Source organism: Pollachius pollachius (assembly GCF_949987615.1).
Source record: "Pollachius pollachius genome assembly, chromosome: 2".
Lineage (NCBI taxonomy): Eukaryota > Metazoa > Chordata > Actinopteri > Gadiformes > Gadidae > Pollachius > Pollachius pollachius.
The window spans coordinates 27,618,256-27,634,888 of NC_136935.1; the positions used below are offsets into that span (position 1 = coordinate 27,618,256).

Sequence of the window (16,633 nt, forward strand, 5' to 3'; positions counted from 1 at the left end):
TGGACAGTAAAATTACAAGTAGGCTATGCAGATGTCATCTCAAAGTGAAAAAAGATCAAGGTTTGTGGTTGATGCGAAACAAACTTTGCTGATGTTATTAGTTACCTGAACTGTGTTGATCAATTGGTCTCTTCATTTCATTATGAACTGGAAAATAATGAACACTTCTGAATTGCATAAAATATTGATAAAGTTGTCTTCTGCAGTAATTCGTTAAAATCGTTAAAATCATTAAAATTGTTCAGCTCAAGGCAGATAATGCACAAATGTTCAAGGACATTGTCCCAATCCTCTGCGCTTTCCAACAACAGATGTCCTACATCTATGCTGTTTAGAATAGATTCAAAGGCTCTGGAATGGCAGACACTCTGTGCTGCTGAGTTCAACCAACACTGTTTACAGCAGGGGTAGTAGTGGAGGGTTCTGTAGACCAGCGGTCCCCAACCACCGGGCCATGGCCCGGTACCGGGCCGCGGGACATTCCTAACCGGGCCGTAGGTTCGTAGGCTACGACATGAGTAAAAAAATAATAATAATAAAAAAAAAAAGAATTCATGCAAAATGCATGCATACTTAATAAACTCAATTTACTTCGCAATACTGTCACTCTTTTACATGCCATAAGTCTATATGCAGTTGTTAGCTAAACTGCGAAAATGAGCAACTCAAAACAGACGTGTTTAGAAAGTTTCATTGTAGGGGTAGCGGGGGAAAAAGACCCACTGACGATAATGAGCAAGAAACCGCAAAGAAAAAGAAAGGGTCTTTCAATCGAAAGTATGACGAGTCGTACCTAAAATATGGGTTTATAGAGACCGGTGAGTCACATGCACCAAGTCCGTTATGTGTGGTATGTGGCGATACGTTGTCGAATGAAGCTATTAAACCGTCAAAGCTTATTCGTCATTTAGAGTCCAAGCATCCTACACTTAAAGACAAACCCCTTGACTTCTTCGAGCGTAAAAAACGTGAGCAAGAATCACAAAAAATAGTGCTTAAAACAACCACATCTGTGAACGTGGCTGCGCTAAAAGCCTCATACTTAGTGGCTAGTCACATTGCTAAGTGTAAGAAGCCCTTTACTATTGGGGAAGAGCTAATTCTGCCTGCTGCAAAAGACATGTGCAATGAACTCCTTGGGGAGGCTGCAGCAAAAAAGGTAGGCTCGGTACCTCTTTCAGCCAGCACCGCCCATAGGCGAATTGATGATATAGCGGAGGATATTGAAGCACAGTTGTTGGAGAGGGTGAATGGTTCACCGTGGTATGCGATCCAGGTCGATGAGTCCACTGATGTGGAAAACAGGGCAATTCTGCTTGTTTTTGTACGGTTCAGTTTTGAGGACGATGTGCAGGAGGATTTGTTGTGTGTGCTGTCACTTCCAATGAACACCACAGCTGCAGAATTATTCCGGGCTTTGGATGGTTATGTGTCAGGAAAATTAGTCTGGTCTTTCTGTATTGGCGTTTGCACTGATGGGGCTGCAGCCATGATTGGACGGCTGTCCGGTTTCACTGCAAGGGTTAGAGAGGTTGCACCTGACTGCGAGCCCACACACTGTGTCATTCACAGGGAAATGCTGGCTAGCCGAAAAATGTCGCCCGAGTTAAATGGGGTATTAAATGATGTAGTTAAAATAATCAACCACATAAAAGCACACGCACTCAACTCTCGTTTATTGGAACAGCTCTGTGAAGAAATGGACGCAGAGCACAAACGCCTTCTCTTGCACGCAGATGTCAGATGGCTGTCAAGGGGCAGGTCATTGGCCAGAGTGTTTGAGTTGCGAGAGCCGCTGCAGAGGTTTCTTACAGAAAAAAAGTCACCATTGGCAGCACATTTTAGAGATGAGCACTGGGTGTCCAAACTGGCTTACCTGTGTGACATATTCGGATTGCTTAATGAGCTCAACCTGACACTCCAGGGGAGAATGACGACTGTCTTTAAACTGGCAGATAAAGTTGCTGCATTTAAAGCCAAGCTTGATTTGTGGGGACGACGAGTGGACAGGGGAGTATTCGATATGTTCCAAACATTAGTGGGGATTTTGGGAGAGACTGAGGCAGGGCCCATTCTCTCGCAGCTGGTGCGCGATCACCTTGTTGCGCTTTCAAATGAATTCAAACGTTACTTCCCATCCTCCAAAGATCCACGGCGAACAAATGAGTGGATCTGCAACCCATTTGTCAATGTCCCGAATCACTTCTCAGTGCAGGAGGAAGATCAATTGATCGAAATAGCTAATGATGGTGGTCTTAAAAATGTGTTTGAGCAAACCTCTCTGGCGGGTTTTTGGATCAAAACCAAAGCGGAGTATCCCGAGATATCCGTAAAAGCGCTGAAAACGTTGCTTCCATTTCCCACCACGTACCTATGCGAGGCCGGGTTTTCGGCAATGACTGCCACTAAAACAAAATTGCGCAATCGATTGGACATTTCAAACACGCTAAGGGTGTCACTGTCTTCCATCACCCCCAGATGGAACCTTCTTGTTGCAGGGAAACAAGCACAGGGCTCCCACTGATTCAAATGAATTGTAGCCTATTCTGTGGCCTCACAAACGCGTGTTAAGTTCCCTTACTGACATTTTGTGTTGTGCATGTTTACACTTGATAGATGTTACTTCAAGTTTAGTTCAATATATTTATGTTCATAGTTGTTCACTTTTCACTTGTTCAAGTTCACGTTCTTTTTTAAGAGTTTGTTACCTTCACTGTTCATAAATAACTGGAACTAGTTATTTTAAATGAATGCATGCACAACACTATATGAAAATATCAACAAATTGGCAACTCCTGCGCAACATAATCCAACCCCCCCCGGCCCGGCCCCGCCCCGCCGGTCCGTGAATTTTTTTGGAGAATCAAACCGGTCCTTGGTGCTGAAAAGGTTGGGGACCCCTGCTGTAGACCAAGCACTACGAGGGAAGCACTACAGGCGGGGTGTGCGCTGCCCCCAGCTGTGGAGAGAGACTCTAATACATAAACGGCTAGCAAAGATTCTTGAGCATGAAGAGCTATCAGAGGACATCAAGGAGAATCTCAAGACCCTGCACAATGCACTCACTAAAACTCAGGAGGCCCCTACAGAAAGCTCACAAGGATCTTGAGGAGGATGGTGATGTAAAGGAGCTGATCAACAGAGTTAATGAGATACCTGGCACAGACATGGGGGACTTTTGGTTCTCGTTCCTGGAGATGACCGACCCACTTGTGCAACGTCTTAATGCATGTCATGCAAGAAATGGTACAGAGTACCTAGTGTCAACATACAACATGCTGCCTTGACTGATGGCATACGACAATCATGATTATGGAAGGTGGTTGCCAGATTATTGGGCAATAATCTCCTCGCTGTCAGATGAGAGAATGGCATTCTTCAACATTCACTTCAACCAGTCAATGACAGGGCTACCTTACTCCTGTCGGCCACTCGACCTTTGGATAGAAACAACTATGAACTCGGAGCTAAAGTAAGGATGGATTCATCTTCTACAGAATGAGAAGCAACTGTTCTCAACAACAAGAAATGCAAACAATGTTGCAAGGGTGAAGTCTTCTGTGAAGCAGAGCCTCAAGTGCCAGCGCCGCCATAGGAAGCATGTTGAATGCCAGCCAGCAAGGATGAAGAAGGACGAGCAGGCAGTTCAGGACCTGATGGCATGTATGAAGGATTTTGAAGCTGAGCCCTTTAACATCTCTTCACCTACACTGAGGTCACTACAGTCTGGCCTGGTCGCCTCACCAGTGTGAGTGCATGACCTAAAGACTGCACTTCCAGATGGCCAAGCTCAGGTTGAAACCTTCCTGCAAGAGGGAGTGTTCGCAAAGATCAAGCCTCTCACTGCAACCATCCACAGGAATAAGAGGCAAAATTTTGCTGGAGAAATTATCTGTACACCATCTGGTGCTCATATGAAGGTTGCCCATATGGAGAGATCGGGGCTGGCAACCCTAGTGGACCTTGCAGAGGGATCAGGAATGATCCAACTTGAGTCAGCCCTTGAGAGGAGAGTGACTCAGGATTGCCTTTCACTTTACAATGTAGATGGGTCAATGCGCAAGACTGTGAAGAGAGTTGTCTCTTCAAGCTAGACCCAGTAAGTGAAAAACTGAGAGACCACGTTAGCCTTGTGGACATGGGGCTGATCTGGCGGCTTGCCACCCCCACACCTGAAGACCGTGAGTCTTGGAAGCGGGACGGACCAGAGTACCACTGGGATGACTACTTGGATAAAATCTGTGCTATGATCTTCTCACGCCACGCCAACGCATATCTCATCATCCTTGTCAATGACATATATGACCTTCCTTTCAGTATCAAGGATGATGAGCACGATCGTCGTGCAGCAAAACACCCAAAAGGCCCAAATGTTTTTCCCAAGCCCGAAGACAGGTTCCCAGGTGCTGCTGAGTTCAACCAACTCATGGTTAATTCCGGAAATAAGGTCAGACTACAGAAACTTGTTAAGGAACAGATGAAAAGACAAGCAGGTCATGTGCATGGGGACATCATATACTACAAGGGAGAAACGTCAACCAACCTGAGCACTGGCGTGGCTAATGGGGACTATGTCTTCAGACATCCAGATGCAGATACAATGCTGCTCTCTGCCTATGCAAAAGTGAGAGCCAGTAAATACACTGGACCTGTTGTTCTAGACTGTGGGGACACAGATGTGTATGTCCAAGCAGCTTACGTCTCGCAGCAAGTCAGAGGTGATCTGCTGATTAAACCCAAGCATGCGTTAATCAACTGCCGTGCTATGTTCTCGGAAGAGGTTGCAGATATCATCTTACCTCTCCATGTGATCACTGGCAGTGACCACACCTCAGGGTTCTATGGGCATGGGAAGAAGAAGATGTTGGAGAAGGTGAAGATCAATTCTGAGGCAAGAGAGCTCCTGGGACAAGAGGGCGAGAGTCTGGAATTAAAACATGAAGTCAGAGCGGATATGAAGGCATTTGTCCTCTCCATCACTTATGCTGAGAGTGCAGAGGCAAGCTGCGGGCAGGCCAGAGTTTCCAAATGGCACAAACGAAGAATAAGAGTACAATCCGTCTCCCACCTGATGATGACTCTTTTAATCTTCATATGGAAAGGTCAAACTACTTTATATATCGCCAGCTCCATTACACCCTACAAGAGCATCCTTCTTCCATTGGTCACGGCTGGGAACTAGTGAACGGAAAGTGTCGACCAGTGCGTCACACCCTGCCCCCCTTGCCCCAGCAGCTCACACCTCATGACTGCTAAGATGAAACTAGCAGTGATGATGACAGCAGTCAGCGTGGAAATTCAACAAATTCAGATGGAGTCTTTTTAGTCGATTAAATAAATAAATAATAAAACAACGTTAATGTTATGTTAATGAAAACAACTCCAAGCTAAAGAATCTTCTCTGTCTCCCTGCTTTCATTGGTTCCACCCCAGACATCTGATGACCTATGTGTATGTTGTAATTTTAATCTGTCCATAACTGAACTCAGTATGAGCAGACCTTTCATTTGAACCTAATATAAAGGCTCTATGACGATTTTGAAAAAATGACATTTAAAGAGCCTAAAGTGGCAGCCATCTTGAATTTGAAGGTCAAAAATAGGTTAAATCAATAAATCTACATCATTTGTGAATTTCTTGACCCAAATAGTCGCAGAAACCATGTATTATGCAGCACTGTGGGCAAAACCATTAAAAAGTAAATTTCCATCTTGGCTGACAGCAGCCATTTTGTATATAGGGCTCTCCCATAATTTCCCCACATTTTTGTGAGGGCTCATTTTTTTTATTTAACCTTTATAGATGACAAATCCAGTGAGAAACAAACCTTTGCTCTCCACGGACACGGAACTTCTATAGATGACCCAACTACTAGCCATTTGGCCTCGGGCCAGCGTGGGGGAGCCATACTACGGTTCTGAGATTCTGCTGGGATTAGGCGCTGGGATGAGGCACTTGTTGCTTGGAGAAGGAAGCACTTCACACAGGGTTTTCACGTGATAGACTAGCGTTGCGTTTTTTACGCTTTGTTTTATATTTGACGCATCATAAAGGGTCGGATGGACAGACTCCTCCACCATGTTCCTGCCTAAGGGTTGTGTCCCAAAACAGAAATTCCCTATGAAAGTAACACCAGATAAAATGCAGATTTATCGTTTCACAATTTTTTTCCCATCGACCAATCCATTGGTCGTAGAGTTAGTCGCATTTCAGTGGACCAAGATGTGGGTTGCCTGACTACAGCCCTAGAGGAGATGCACAGAACCCTAACCCTGGTAAGTATCTCTACTGACCCCACAGAGGAGCAGACATGGTGCGCTGGGAGAGGGCCTCCAGCCAGCGGGATTACCTGTGATCATGATGACCCGTATGCCAGCCTGGCGACACATCCGCACCGCGCCCAGCACCTCCTTCCTGGGGGGGTCCAGCATGCCCACGCAGCCCACAAACGTCAGGTCCGACTGGGGAGAGCAGAGTGGAAAGAGTCCACCGTATTCAAAACAAGGACGCCTTTCAAATAAGAGCATGTGCTCATCGCAGACAGGGGGACCACGACAATACTGCACAGGCACAGCACTGAATACAACCCATTACTGCACTTGCACAACGGGTTAGCAAACAGAAAGAAATAATAAAATGAGCTAATCCAAACTTATGTTGTGAGGTTAAGATGAGAAATGGCTCCTATTCAACATCCAGCTGTAATCCTTCTTTTTATAAGAATTATTCATTTTATAAATTACTTCTTCTCATCAACAGTCATACTCCATATATCTGATTGTTATGAAGACACCCCCCCCCCCTCCCTCCCTATCCTCATCTTCTCCCACCCTCTCCCTCTTCCACTCTCTTTCTTCCTTTCCCATCCTCTCCCTTCATCATCCTCTCCAATCCTCTACCCCTCCCTCTCCCATCCTCTCCCTCTCCCACCCTCATCCTCCCTCTCTCTCACTCCCTCCCTCTTCCACCACCACACCACTGACCTCATAGTCTGCAAAGGTGGCCGAGTTCTCGAGGTTGAGGGAGCGGTGGTCCGGGGGGGTGTCCCTGGTTGCCATGGCAAGGCAGCGAAGCGTGTCCCTCCCCGAGGCCCACTCCCGCACGGTGGCAAGCACCTGCTCGCGGACGGCCGGGCTCAGGGGCACCCGGGTGGACACGGCGTCCGAACCCGTCCCACTGACCCGGATGTAGTTACAGCGCTCCAGCACGCTCTCTGGCGCCCCCTGGTGGAGAGGGAGGGGACAGGATGTAACGGTACGTTAAAGATCCCATATCATGCTTTTTAAGGGTTAATAATTGCATTAGGGGGTACTACTATAATAAGGTTACATGCCTGTATGTAAGAAATACCCCTTATTATTCTCACTGTTAATTTCTGCAAAACCAATTTCAACATCTTTCAAAAACGTTGTTTTGTATCATGTCGCAATAAGGCCTCCCTCCTGAGTAGCCCAGTCTGCTGTGATTGGTCAGCAAGGCCACTTTGTTGAGATTGGTCGAAAGCTTTCCGTGTGTTTGGGAAAATTCATACTCCCCGAGAAGTTGTACATATTGCGGGTAGCCGGGAGGCACGACTTCTGCACTTCAGCAATGCCCACTGCACACTGTTACGGAAGTAAAGTTTGAGGGCAAACAAGCTGTTTCACGCACTTATTGAAGGACGGAAGAGGATAAAAAGAGTCAGATCCCACCTTGATGAACATCTTGGCCCCTGTGGTGGAGCGGTTCTGCTTATTGGGTGAGCAGAAGACGGACATGGACTTCCTGTCCCTGGAGAACTCCAAGGTCAGCTCCTTCCTCATCAGCTGTTTGATCACCTGAAGGAGATCGGGGAGGAAGGTTCAGTGTTGTGCATCGTGTGTTTGAACCAATCAGGGGAGCGATGCAAAAGATATTCTCTCAGAGCATTTCAGTCACTACCGGACTACGGATTGCGCCTGTATTTGAAACAAACGACACACAATTAATGTCATATTATCGTTGTTACTATAACTACAGTTTTCGCGCGCGCATGCTCAACCTCTAGTTGTATTAACAGGGGTAATTGTTCAATGTAAAGTGGAGTATACTATGCATGCAAATCAATTATTAAATAGCTTTTACTGTTATTCAGGGCTGAAAAGTGCATTGACATTTTAAAATGCAAGGCAACTACTATTGGTTAGTTGAAAATAATAATCATCATTGAGATTAAACATCTCTTACAGTGTCCTGGTCAAGACAGGCAAATGTAGCCTACATTCACACATAGCATACACACAAAACATAAGAAAAATAAAACAGTCTGCAGGGGGGAAGGGGGATATCAATATTGCAAGATAAGGAGGAGCAACAAAGTGTAGACATTTCGGGAGGCTCACGGAGGTGAGTTATATTACATTTGAGCAACAAAGTGTAGTCTTGTGGTGGACTCTAGACATAATTCACCATACTGTTTTAATGACATTTTTTCGTTGTGTTATAGGAACACTGTCTCTTTAAGATCATGTCACTTGTGTATTGATATGCCGGTCGGCGCGATGTATGAATTGAACGTTTTTTATATAACAAAATGGACGACCTGCCGTTGCTTGTCGAAGTCGAGAAATTGTCTTCCCTTCTTTTATCACAATTTCTACAGTCTATAGGCAGAACGTCTCACCTGGGAGTGTTTGTAGACGGCGGAGCCGTCATGCCTAAAAACATGACGTCTTACCTGGGCAAGTGTGTCGCTGCGGTGTGTGCGCGTGCGTGTGTGTGCTTACCTGCGCGTGTGTTGATGGCGGAGCTGTTATGCTTAAAACATAACGTCTTACCTGGGCGAGTGTCGCTACGTGTGTCATGTGCGTGTGTGTTCTTACCTGCGCGTGTGTCGATGGCGGAGCCGTTATGTTTAAAAACATAAAGTCTTACCTCGGCAACTGTGCCGCTGCCTTTGTCTTGATGTGCGGTGTGTGCGCATGCGTGTGTGTGCGTTTGTGTGTGTGCACTTCCGTGTATGTGTCGCTGCCTTTGTCTTGATGTGCGGTGTGTGCGAGCGTGCTCGTGTGTGTGTGTGCGTTTCCGTGTATGTTCGTGCGCATGTGCGTGTGTGTGCGGTGTGTGATTGCGGTGTATAGGTGCGTGCTTGCGGTGTATGTATGCGTTCGCGCCTGCTGTGTGTGTGTGTGTGTGTGTGAGCTGCAGGTTTCTTGGCACATGCGCACATGACTTATTTGAGTAACTGGTGCGACAGGCCTGCTATTATAGTAGTAAGATGTGCATGATGGTGACGTCACATGCAGAAGGCAGCTATACCTGTTTATGGTAGACATACAGCTTTACGGCAGGGACACAGGTGTATGAGACACTCATCCAACTCTACCTGTTCAGACATTCCGTGATTTATTACAAATGACAGCTCTTGAATCGTATCTAAATCCCCTCTAAGTGCAGTTACAAACAGAAGTAATATGGGATTTGAAGAGCTTGTTGTTGCAGGACTCTGAATGACCCAAGCCGTGATGCTTGATGTATTGCAGATGCAGATGTATTCAATTGCTTGTACTAGTGAAAGTCAACATAGCATGTAAAGCGGGCAGTGACCGATCTGTAAGGTTTGGAAACGGCGTGCGGTCAGACAGAGGTGGTGGGAGGAGACGGCGGTGAGGAGGAGGAACAACAGTACGTACGGAGCAGCAAGCGGTGGCCCTCTCGGACGGGCTGATGCCTCGCAAGTTCGTGTCGAACACGTTCATCTTCTCCACCAGGCAGCACAGGGCGGTCTCTGTGGCCTCACCCACCTTCTCGAACACACCCTTGGACTGAACCAACATCAACCGTAAGAAAGCCATCATGGCAACATACTTCTCATTTGATTACTCTCCTTTTTTTTTTATAATGGCTTTGTAGAATATACAAATATTAAAAACATCATGGTACAGTGCATCCATCCCCCCACACACATTGAAATCCAAATAGATATTGAGTAGTCTTTTTTTATCTCATTGATATAGAGAATAGAGCACCATTGATTGGAACTAACAACCATAGGGTCGTCAAGTTAACTTAATTCGTCTCTCTAAATTACGCGCTGTGAAGAAAGTATGTCTGACCTCGTTGAAGTCCAGAGAGGAGTCGTTGCAAAGGGCGCAGATGGAGGCCAGCTCCACCAGGCCCTCATACTGACTGCAGCGAACCGCCAGGTCCTCTTTGTACCTGCAGCACAGAGCACAGATCCAGGCAGGCCACAGATCCAGGTAGGCCAGAGATCCAGGCAGGCCACAGAGAGAAGACACGGATTAAGGATGGAGGAAGGAAAGTGGACCATAATAAACCAAATGTTGACGAGGATAGAGGTAAGAAGGAGGTGAAGGAATGTTAGAAAGGAATAGGCTCAGCGAGGACAAAGGGGAGTTGGACATGCTACAGTAAACCTTTACACAAAGTAGTTTGTACGGGAGGGGAAGCCTTGAGTTTGAAATGGACAAAATACACTTTTATTGTTACGAGAAGCATGAAGAATTAATGCTTCTCGTGCAGGGCGGGGTGGTGCCATGGTGTTAACAGGTGTTAAAAGGTTAAAGGTCACTCACACTTCCCCTTCTGGGGCATATGTTGATCCGGTGATATTGAACTCGCTGAGATTGCAGCATTCTCCTGACACACTTTCCACCACAAACATCTACACACACACACACAAACAATGCACACACACACACACACACACACACACACACACACACACACACACACACACACACACTGTTAGTTAATGGTAGTGGATTATTACCATTCAATGACCACATTTGCAACAGTAGCCAACAGCTTATTTAAAGTTGCTACAACCTTAATTATTTTTAGTGGTTTTAGTTGCAGGAATGCGAAAAAATCACAGAACTTGAATTTCAATCGCAATTTTGCAATTTACTGGTAAATGAGATGCATTTGACATGATTGCATAGCCATATTCCTCAACAGGGAGGTCCCCTGTGGAAGTTCACCCAGGGAAGTCCTTCTGTAAACAGACTGGGCGGTGGGGCGATGATTGGTCAGTATTGCAGGGAAAGTGAGATGATTGGTTAAAGTCACGCTAAGTGTTGCAGGCGATGGACGTATTTTCAAGCTAGCGTTGCGATCATTTCAAGGGGACTGGCAAAAGTGACGTGAATTCTGGAGACTGCGACACGAGGGGCGTCTCACCCGGCAGACAGACATCTGGTTGGTGGTCAGGGTGCCCGTCTTGTCGGAGCAGATGACGGAGGTGCAGCCTAGCGTCTCCACAGAGGGCAGGGAGCGGACAATGGCGTTCTTGCGAGCCATGCGCCTGGTGCCCAATGCCAGACAGGTGGTGATCACAGCAGGGAGACCTAGGGGGGGGGGGGGGAAGAAAGAGAACGAGAGAGAGAGAGAGAGAGAGAGAGAGAGAGAGAGAGAGAGAATGAGAGAGACATAAGGATGAGCATGAAGGGCCAAAGACTGGTTGACAAATACAAAATATAAAATAAATAATACCTATACAGATATAAGTGAAGTAGAGAAAAGTATATAAAGGAACATAAGTAACTATAAACTATCCTTCAAAATTGCATGGACTCAACAATTCTAAAACGAAGAAGAGACGTTCGATTTTCAAATGGGTTCAAGGGATGGAATATAACGAATGCAGGGAGACAGAAGATGGCGGCCCTACCTTCTGGTATGGCCGCCACGGCCAGGGCCACAGCGATCTTGAAGTAGTACACAGCACCGCGCAGCCAGCTGCCGCCGTGCACAGGGTCGTTGAAGTGGCCCACGTTGATGGCCCAGACCGCGATGCATATCACACTGATCACCTGGAGGGGGCGCCGGTCCTGTTACTATCAAAGACCACATACGCCGGACCATCTCTTGCATCGGATATATAAATATAGAGACCTTTGAGAAATACTATTTGCCATTTTTTATGTATTTGTATATATTTTGGCATTGGGTTTTTGCAGTAATTTTTCAAGAGAGTTATGAGAACTTGAATGAATACTAATATTACAGTAACCCGTTACAAAATGGACATATTCCCTGATGTATACAGATAAACATGTACGATGTCTTAGAGGAAATGAGAGTTGGGACTCTTGTCGTTTGAGTGAACCCTCCTCCAGCCTAATGTGAAGCAATCGCCCTGTGGACACGAGTGTTCTGAATCTATTGGAAGTGGGAATTAAGACATAACAATGCACAAAGGGAGGTCTTCTCCATCTGAACAGGCGGGAGTGGTAGTACGAAAGATGGTCAACCATGGTCAACACCACCTCCGGAGAGGCCTGGGAACCAATCTCACCAGCTCATGTTTCACCTGCTCTTCAAATCAGGCTCGGCTGCCATTCAAAAAGATGAGTCCCCGGTACGAGCTAGACCGAACAATCACAACCGTTAATCACTATGAGGCGGGATAAAATGAAGGTGCAGGTACGCAATAGAGGCATCAACGACACCAAAGATGGCTGCCGCTGACTGAAAACAGTCTGCTGATTCCACAATCAAGACGGTATTAGACGAACTGGATGATATATTTTCACCAAAAGACAAATTAACATTCCTTTTTTTCATCACTCAGTGCTGTGTCATCCGTATTGTTGCTATGATTGGTCTATCCAATTGCATCCAGAGGCATTTTGGTACGTGCCCGTTGGTGACGCCCCTTGGAAATGGAAAATGAATGAGAGGTTACAGAATAAATGCAGTTTGCGGTCGCCTGCCAATGCCAGGATACCTCTGAAGGTGGTGTACGCTACCTTCAACCTAGCATAGCGTTAGCTTATCGTCTAGACCCAATGTTTCACAGAAATGTTTTCAAATCTAATGCTTGGCTCATACAAGGGACTGCTGTGATGGCCTTCTTGCCGTCTTTGTGTGTTTTTGTGTAGCTTGGGGCAAGACGCTTTGCTCCTCTCAGGTGGTTCCTGGTGATATAAGGCTCACCAGTCTTCCCATGGCTCTCTCCCTCTCCAGACATCATTTGACTTTTGTTACACCATTATTTTGGTTAACTTCTGTTCATCGATAAATGATGATTACTTTTGCAGTTCGATTTTGGTGTGTCCCCATATATGTTGTGGCCAAGAGCCGGGCCGTGACACTGTAATATGCTAATCTATCTGAATCATTGCTGTGCATTGCCTACTTTATACCATTCTACAATTGTATATGCAATGGAATAACATTGGAATTATATCATTAAAGATGATTGGCACCATCATCTAAAGCACTAGTGCACCACGGTAACTGTGTCTCCGCCCCTTCAAACCAGGGATGGGGTGCAAACCTGAACACAACAGTGCGTTGGCATCCCTAGATGCTGAACTGTGATTAGTTGGTTCAGTACCTTGGACAGCTGCTCTCCAAACTGGTCCAGTTTCTGCTGCAGGGGCGTGCGCTCCGGGTCCGTGGCGGCCATCTGGTCCCGGATCTTACCGATCTCCGTCTGGACCCCAGTGGCCACGACCACGCCGATGGCCCGCCCCGCCGCTATGTTGGTGCCCTGAAGGGACACACAAGTAACACAACAGGAATTGAAGCCCCTGTGTGGATCCTAGGGAGAAGGTGGGGCTGTAACAACCGCCAAATAAGTCAGTTATAGTGGATGGCTCTCGTGGCAATGAGTTGGGCTTCACCAACACCGATGCTGCCACGATGTGTTGACCAGTTTAACGTCTGGTCTCTGATGCTGCTCCTCTCCAAGGCTATGATAGACTATATTTAAGCACCGGTACAAATACCAGTACTCAGAGTCGGGCCCATTACAACCACCCCAAACCACTTTACGCAACGTGACGTAATGTTGAGGAGCCAACGGTGCACCAAAATACGTTTTTATGTTTTTTTTAAACGTGGTGGGAGATCTGTTCTATGTGTTCTTGTGTGGACGTGTGGGGCTCTGACTGGGTAGAGGTTGACTGCAACGTCCGAGAGAAAGTTTAGCTGTTCCCAAACCATGGCGTTTATTGCATAACGCCATGGTGTGTTTGGATGTTGAAGCTCCGTACGTGCAGCGATTTATTTAATACCCTCGTCCGAGGGTTAGGCTTCCCGGACACCAATAGTATAACGCTACGATGTGTGGCGCATTTCATATAGAACATTGCTCATCATAACATCATACTCAAGGACGGTACTAAAAAAGTGTCACAAAGTTGCCTACCATTGTGATAACAAGCCCCCCTCTTTCCTAAAACACTTTTTTATCAAATTGTTTGAATTCCCACTAAAACCGTGGCTTCACTGGCTCCTTAAACTGTATTGGTATTCTGAAGTACTCGTATCTGTACTCTGTATTTGTGAGTACCCAAATGGAAGTACCTGTACTTGCACTTGGTCTGTGAAAAGTGGAATCGCTGCTTCCCTATATGCAATACATATTTCCCAATTCAACAGCTACATTACAGATGGTATTTGTGATGACTTGGCCTACAAACACACACACACACACACACACATATTAAGTTTGTAAGATCTTACTGAGAAAAGCATGTTTTTCTTGTCCTGGTTGACAGCGCGGGGGTCTGGCACAGGGTCAGTGTGCTTCAGAACTGAGACGGACTCCCCCGTCAGAATAGACTGATCCACCCTCAAGGTTGTGGAGCAGATGGAGGTCAGCCTTATGTCTGCAGGCACCTTGTCACCAACTGTGGGTGAGAAGGGGAATCCAGAAGAAGTCACTAAACAAAAGTCATCAAGGTGTGCATGAAGCATCAGAAAAACCATGTCCAATGGAATCCATTGCAATCTCACATATTTTCACACACACACACACCATAGATGGAAATTAACTTTTCTGCCCACCAGTCACTATGGCAGGTAGATTTAAAAATCTACCAGCCACTCATCTTTTTTACCAGCCACTTTTTATACGCTATATAGTTTCACCCGGTCAATGATGGATTTAATATGGACACAAACGACTAAACATTGGATCTTTGTATGGATTTATATGCACGTTACGGGATGAATTGTTAAGCTTCTGTAAGGGCAACGATGGCACAGATGACTGATTTGGAACGGAACAACAGCAAAGTGAGGAACCCCGACTTTTTTACTGTTCAATTATTAATGTTGTTTTTGAACGAGTATTACACATCTGTGTGTGTACACCTCTAATGGCGAAAAGTGATCTCAGCCTTACTTCCACCCGTATGGCTCCTGTCTCTCTTTTAAATCTGTGAGAGTGTTTCTATCTGTGTCTACAGTATAGAAACAGATTGTGTGTGTGTGTGTGTGTGTGTGTGTGTGGAGGGGTATGGAGGGGGGTTGTGTGTGTGTGTGTGTGTGTGTGGAGGGGTATGGAGGGGGGTTGTGTGTGTGTGTGTGTGTGTGTGTGTGTGTGTGTGTGTGTGTGTGGAGGGGTATGGAGGGGGGTTGTGTGTGTGTGTGTGTGTGTGCGTGTGTGTGTGTGTGTGTGTGTGTGGAGGGGTATGGAGGGGGGTTGTGTGTGTGTGTCTGTGTATGTGACACGCAAACTATTAGAAAACCTCCAATAGCCAGGTTTAGGATTATCGGTTTATAGTCAAGAGGTGAGGAGAAAGAAATCTGTTGATCGACTAATTTATCTATTCGCATGCGAATCAATTGTTCAAGTGTTTTATCCTGAATGTCCTGAGGCAGATCAAACCTTGTAGGAATGCAGCAGTACAATATGCACCAAGAGGACTTTTTTACACAGTGCCGGGAATGGCACTACCATTCAAAGTAAAAAGACAAATATAAATATATTTGTTTGGATGATCCTAATCAGTCACAAAACTGTGATGTTAGAATCCACTGGAATGAAAGTACAAGTAAAAAAAAAGTGTTGTATTGCTTTAAAGAGTAAGGGTGGGTCAAGCACTCACACAAAAACACACACAATCCAGCTTCCTGTTGTTACATCAGTGACTAATGTCACTGTGTTCCCATGCTCTGTAGGAAAAACTGTAGGATTATCCGCACACACGTGCGCGCGCGCACACAAACAAACACACACACACACACTTTTGTGAACCCCAGCCTGAGACAGCGTGTACACTGGAAGTGTACACTCAAGTGTATTCCTACGAGCCCATATGAAAAGAGAGGGCTGTGTTGAAAATACTGTCATCAAATACGCATGAGGAAATATCACATGATCTGTGCATGTGCAAAAGTGCTTTCAGGATTGTCCAAAGCAGATATGGAAAAAGTTTCAGTGGGAGGAACTTGATGATACTCCAGTTCAAGGTCGGCCAAATAGTCAAATAAAAAACATCTGAAATTAATAGCTTTGCCTCTATTGTATTTATTCTATTTTACCAGTTTTCTTTTGTTGTAGTTCTCACTGCTCTACCAACAAGGGGACCGAGAGAGGAGAGAGAGGCAGATAGAGAGAGCAAGAGGGAGAGCGAGAGGCAGATAGAGAGCAAGAGCGAGAGGCAGATAGAGAGGCAGAGGGAGAAAGAGAGGCAGATAGAAACAGCAAGAGCGAGAGGCAGATAGAGAGAGCAACAGTGAGAGAGAGAGAGAGGTAGATGGAGAGAGGGAGAGAGAGAGGCACAGGGCCAGGGGTAAGCATGTACACGGGACGCTTGTCAAGGGAGAACTAAACAGAGGCGCTGCAATGTTATTCCAACTGTGTCAAAACACACTGATGGAAACCGGCTGCTGGAACTTGGCTTGGAAACAGCAC

General features: G+C 46.0%; 1 protein-coding gene across 1 annotated transcript in view; it reads right to left on the minus strand.

Annotated features, from left to right (window-relative positions):
- Positions 1-16,633, minus strand: part of LOC307092167 (sarcoplasmic/endoplasmic reticulum calcium ATPase 2) — a 47,202-nt gene that overhangs the window by 13,771 nt on the left and 16,798 nt on the right. The window contains exons 7-16 of the mRNA XM_079759071.1: positions 14,455-14,621; positions 13,322-13,477; positions 11,651-11,792; positions 11,161-11,327; positions 10,554-10,642; positions 10,074-10,176; positions 9,651-9,782; positions 7,692-7,817; positions 6,984-7,223; positions 6,350-6,461 (exon numbers count right to left, since the gene is read on the minus strand). Of these exons, the coding sequence (XP_079615197.1) occupies positions 6,350-6,461; positions 6,984-7,223; positions 7,692-7,817; positions 9,651-9,782; positions 10,074-10,176; positions 10,554-10,642; positions 11,161-11,327; positions 11,651-11,792; positions 13,322-13,477; positions 14,455-14,621 (1,434 nt within the window). The remainder of the gene's footprint in view (positions 1-6,349; positions 6,462-6,983; positions 7,224-7,691; positions 7,818-9,650; positions 9,783-10,073; positions 10,177-10,553; positions 10,643-11,160; positions 11,328-11,650; positions 11,793-13,321; positions 13,478-14,454; positions 14,622-16,633) is intronic.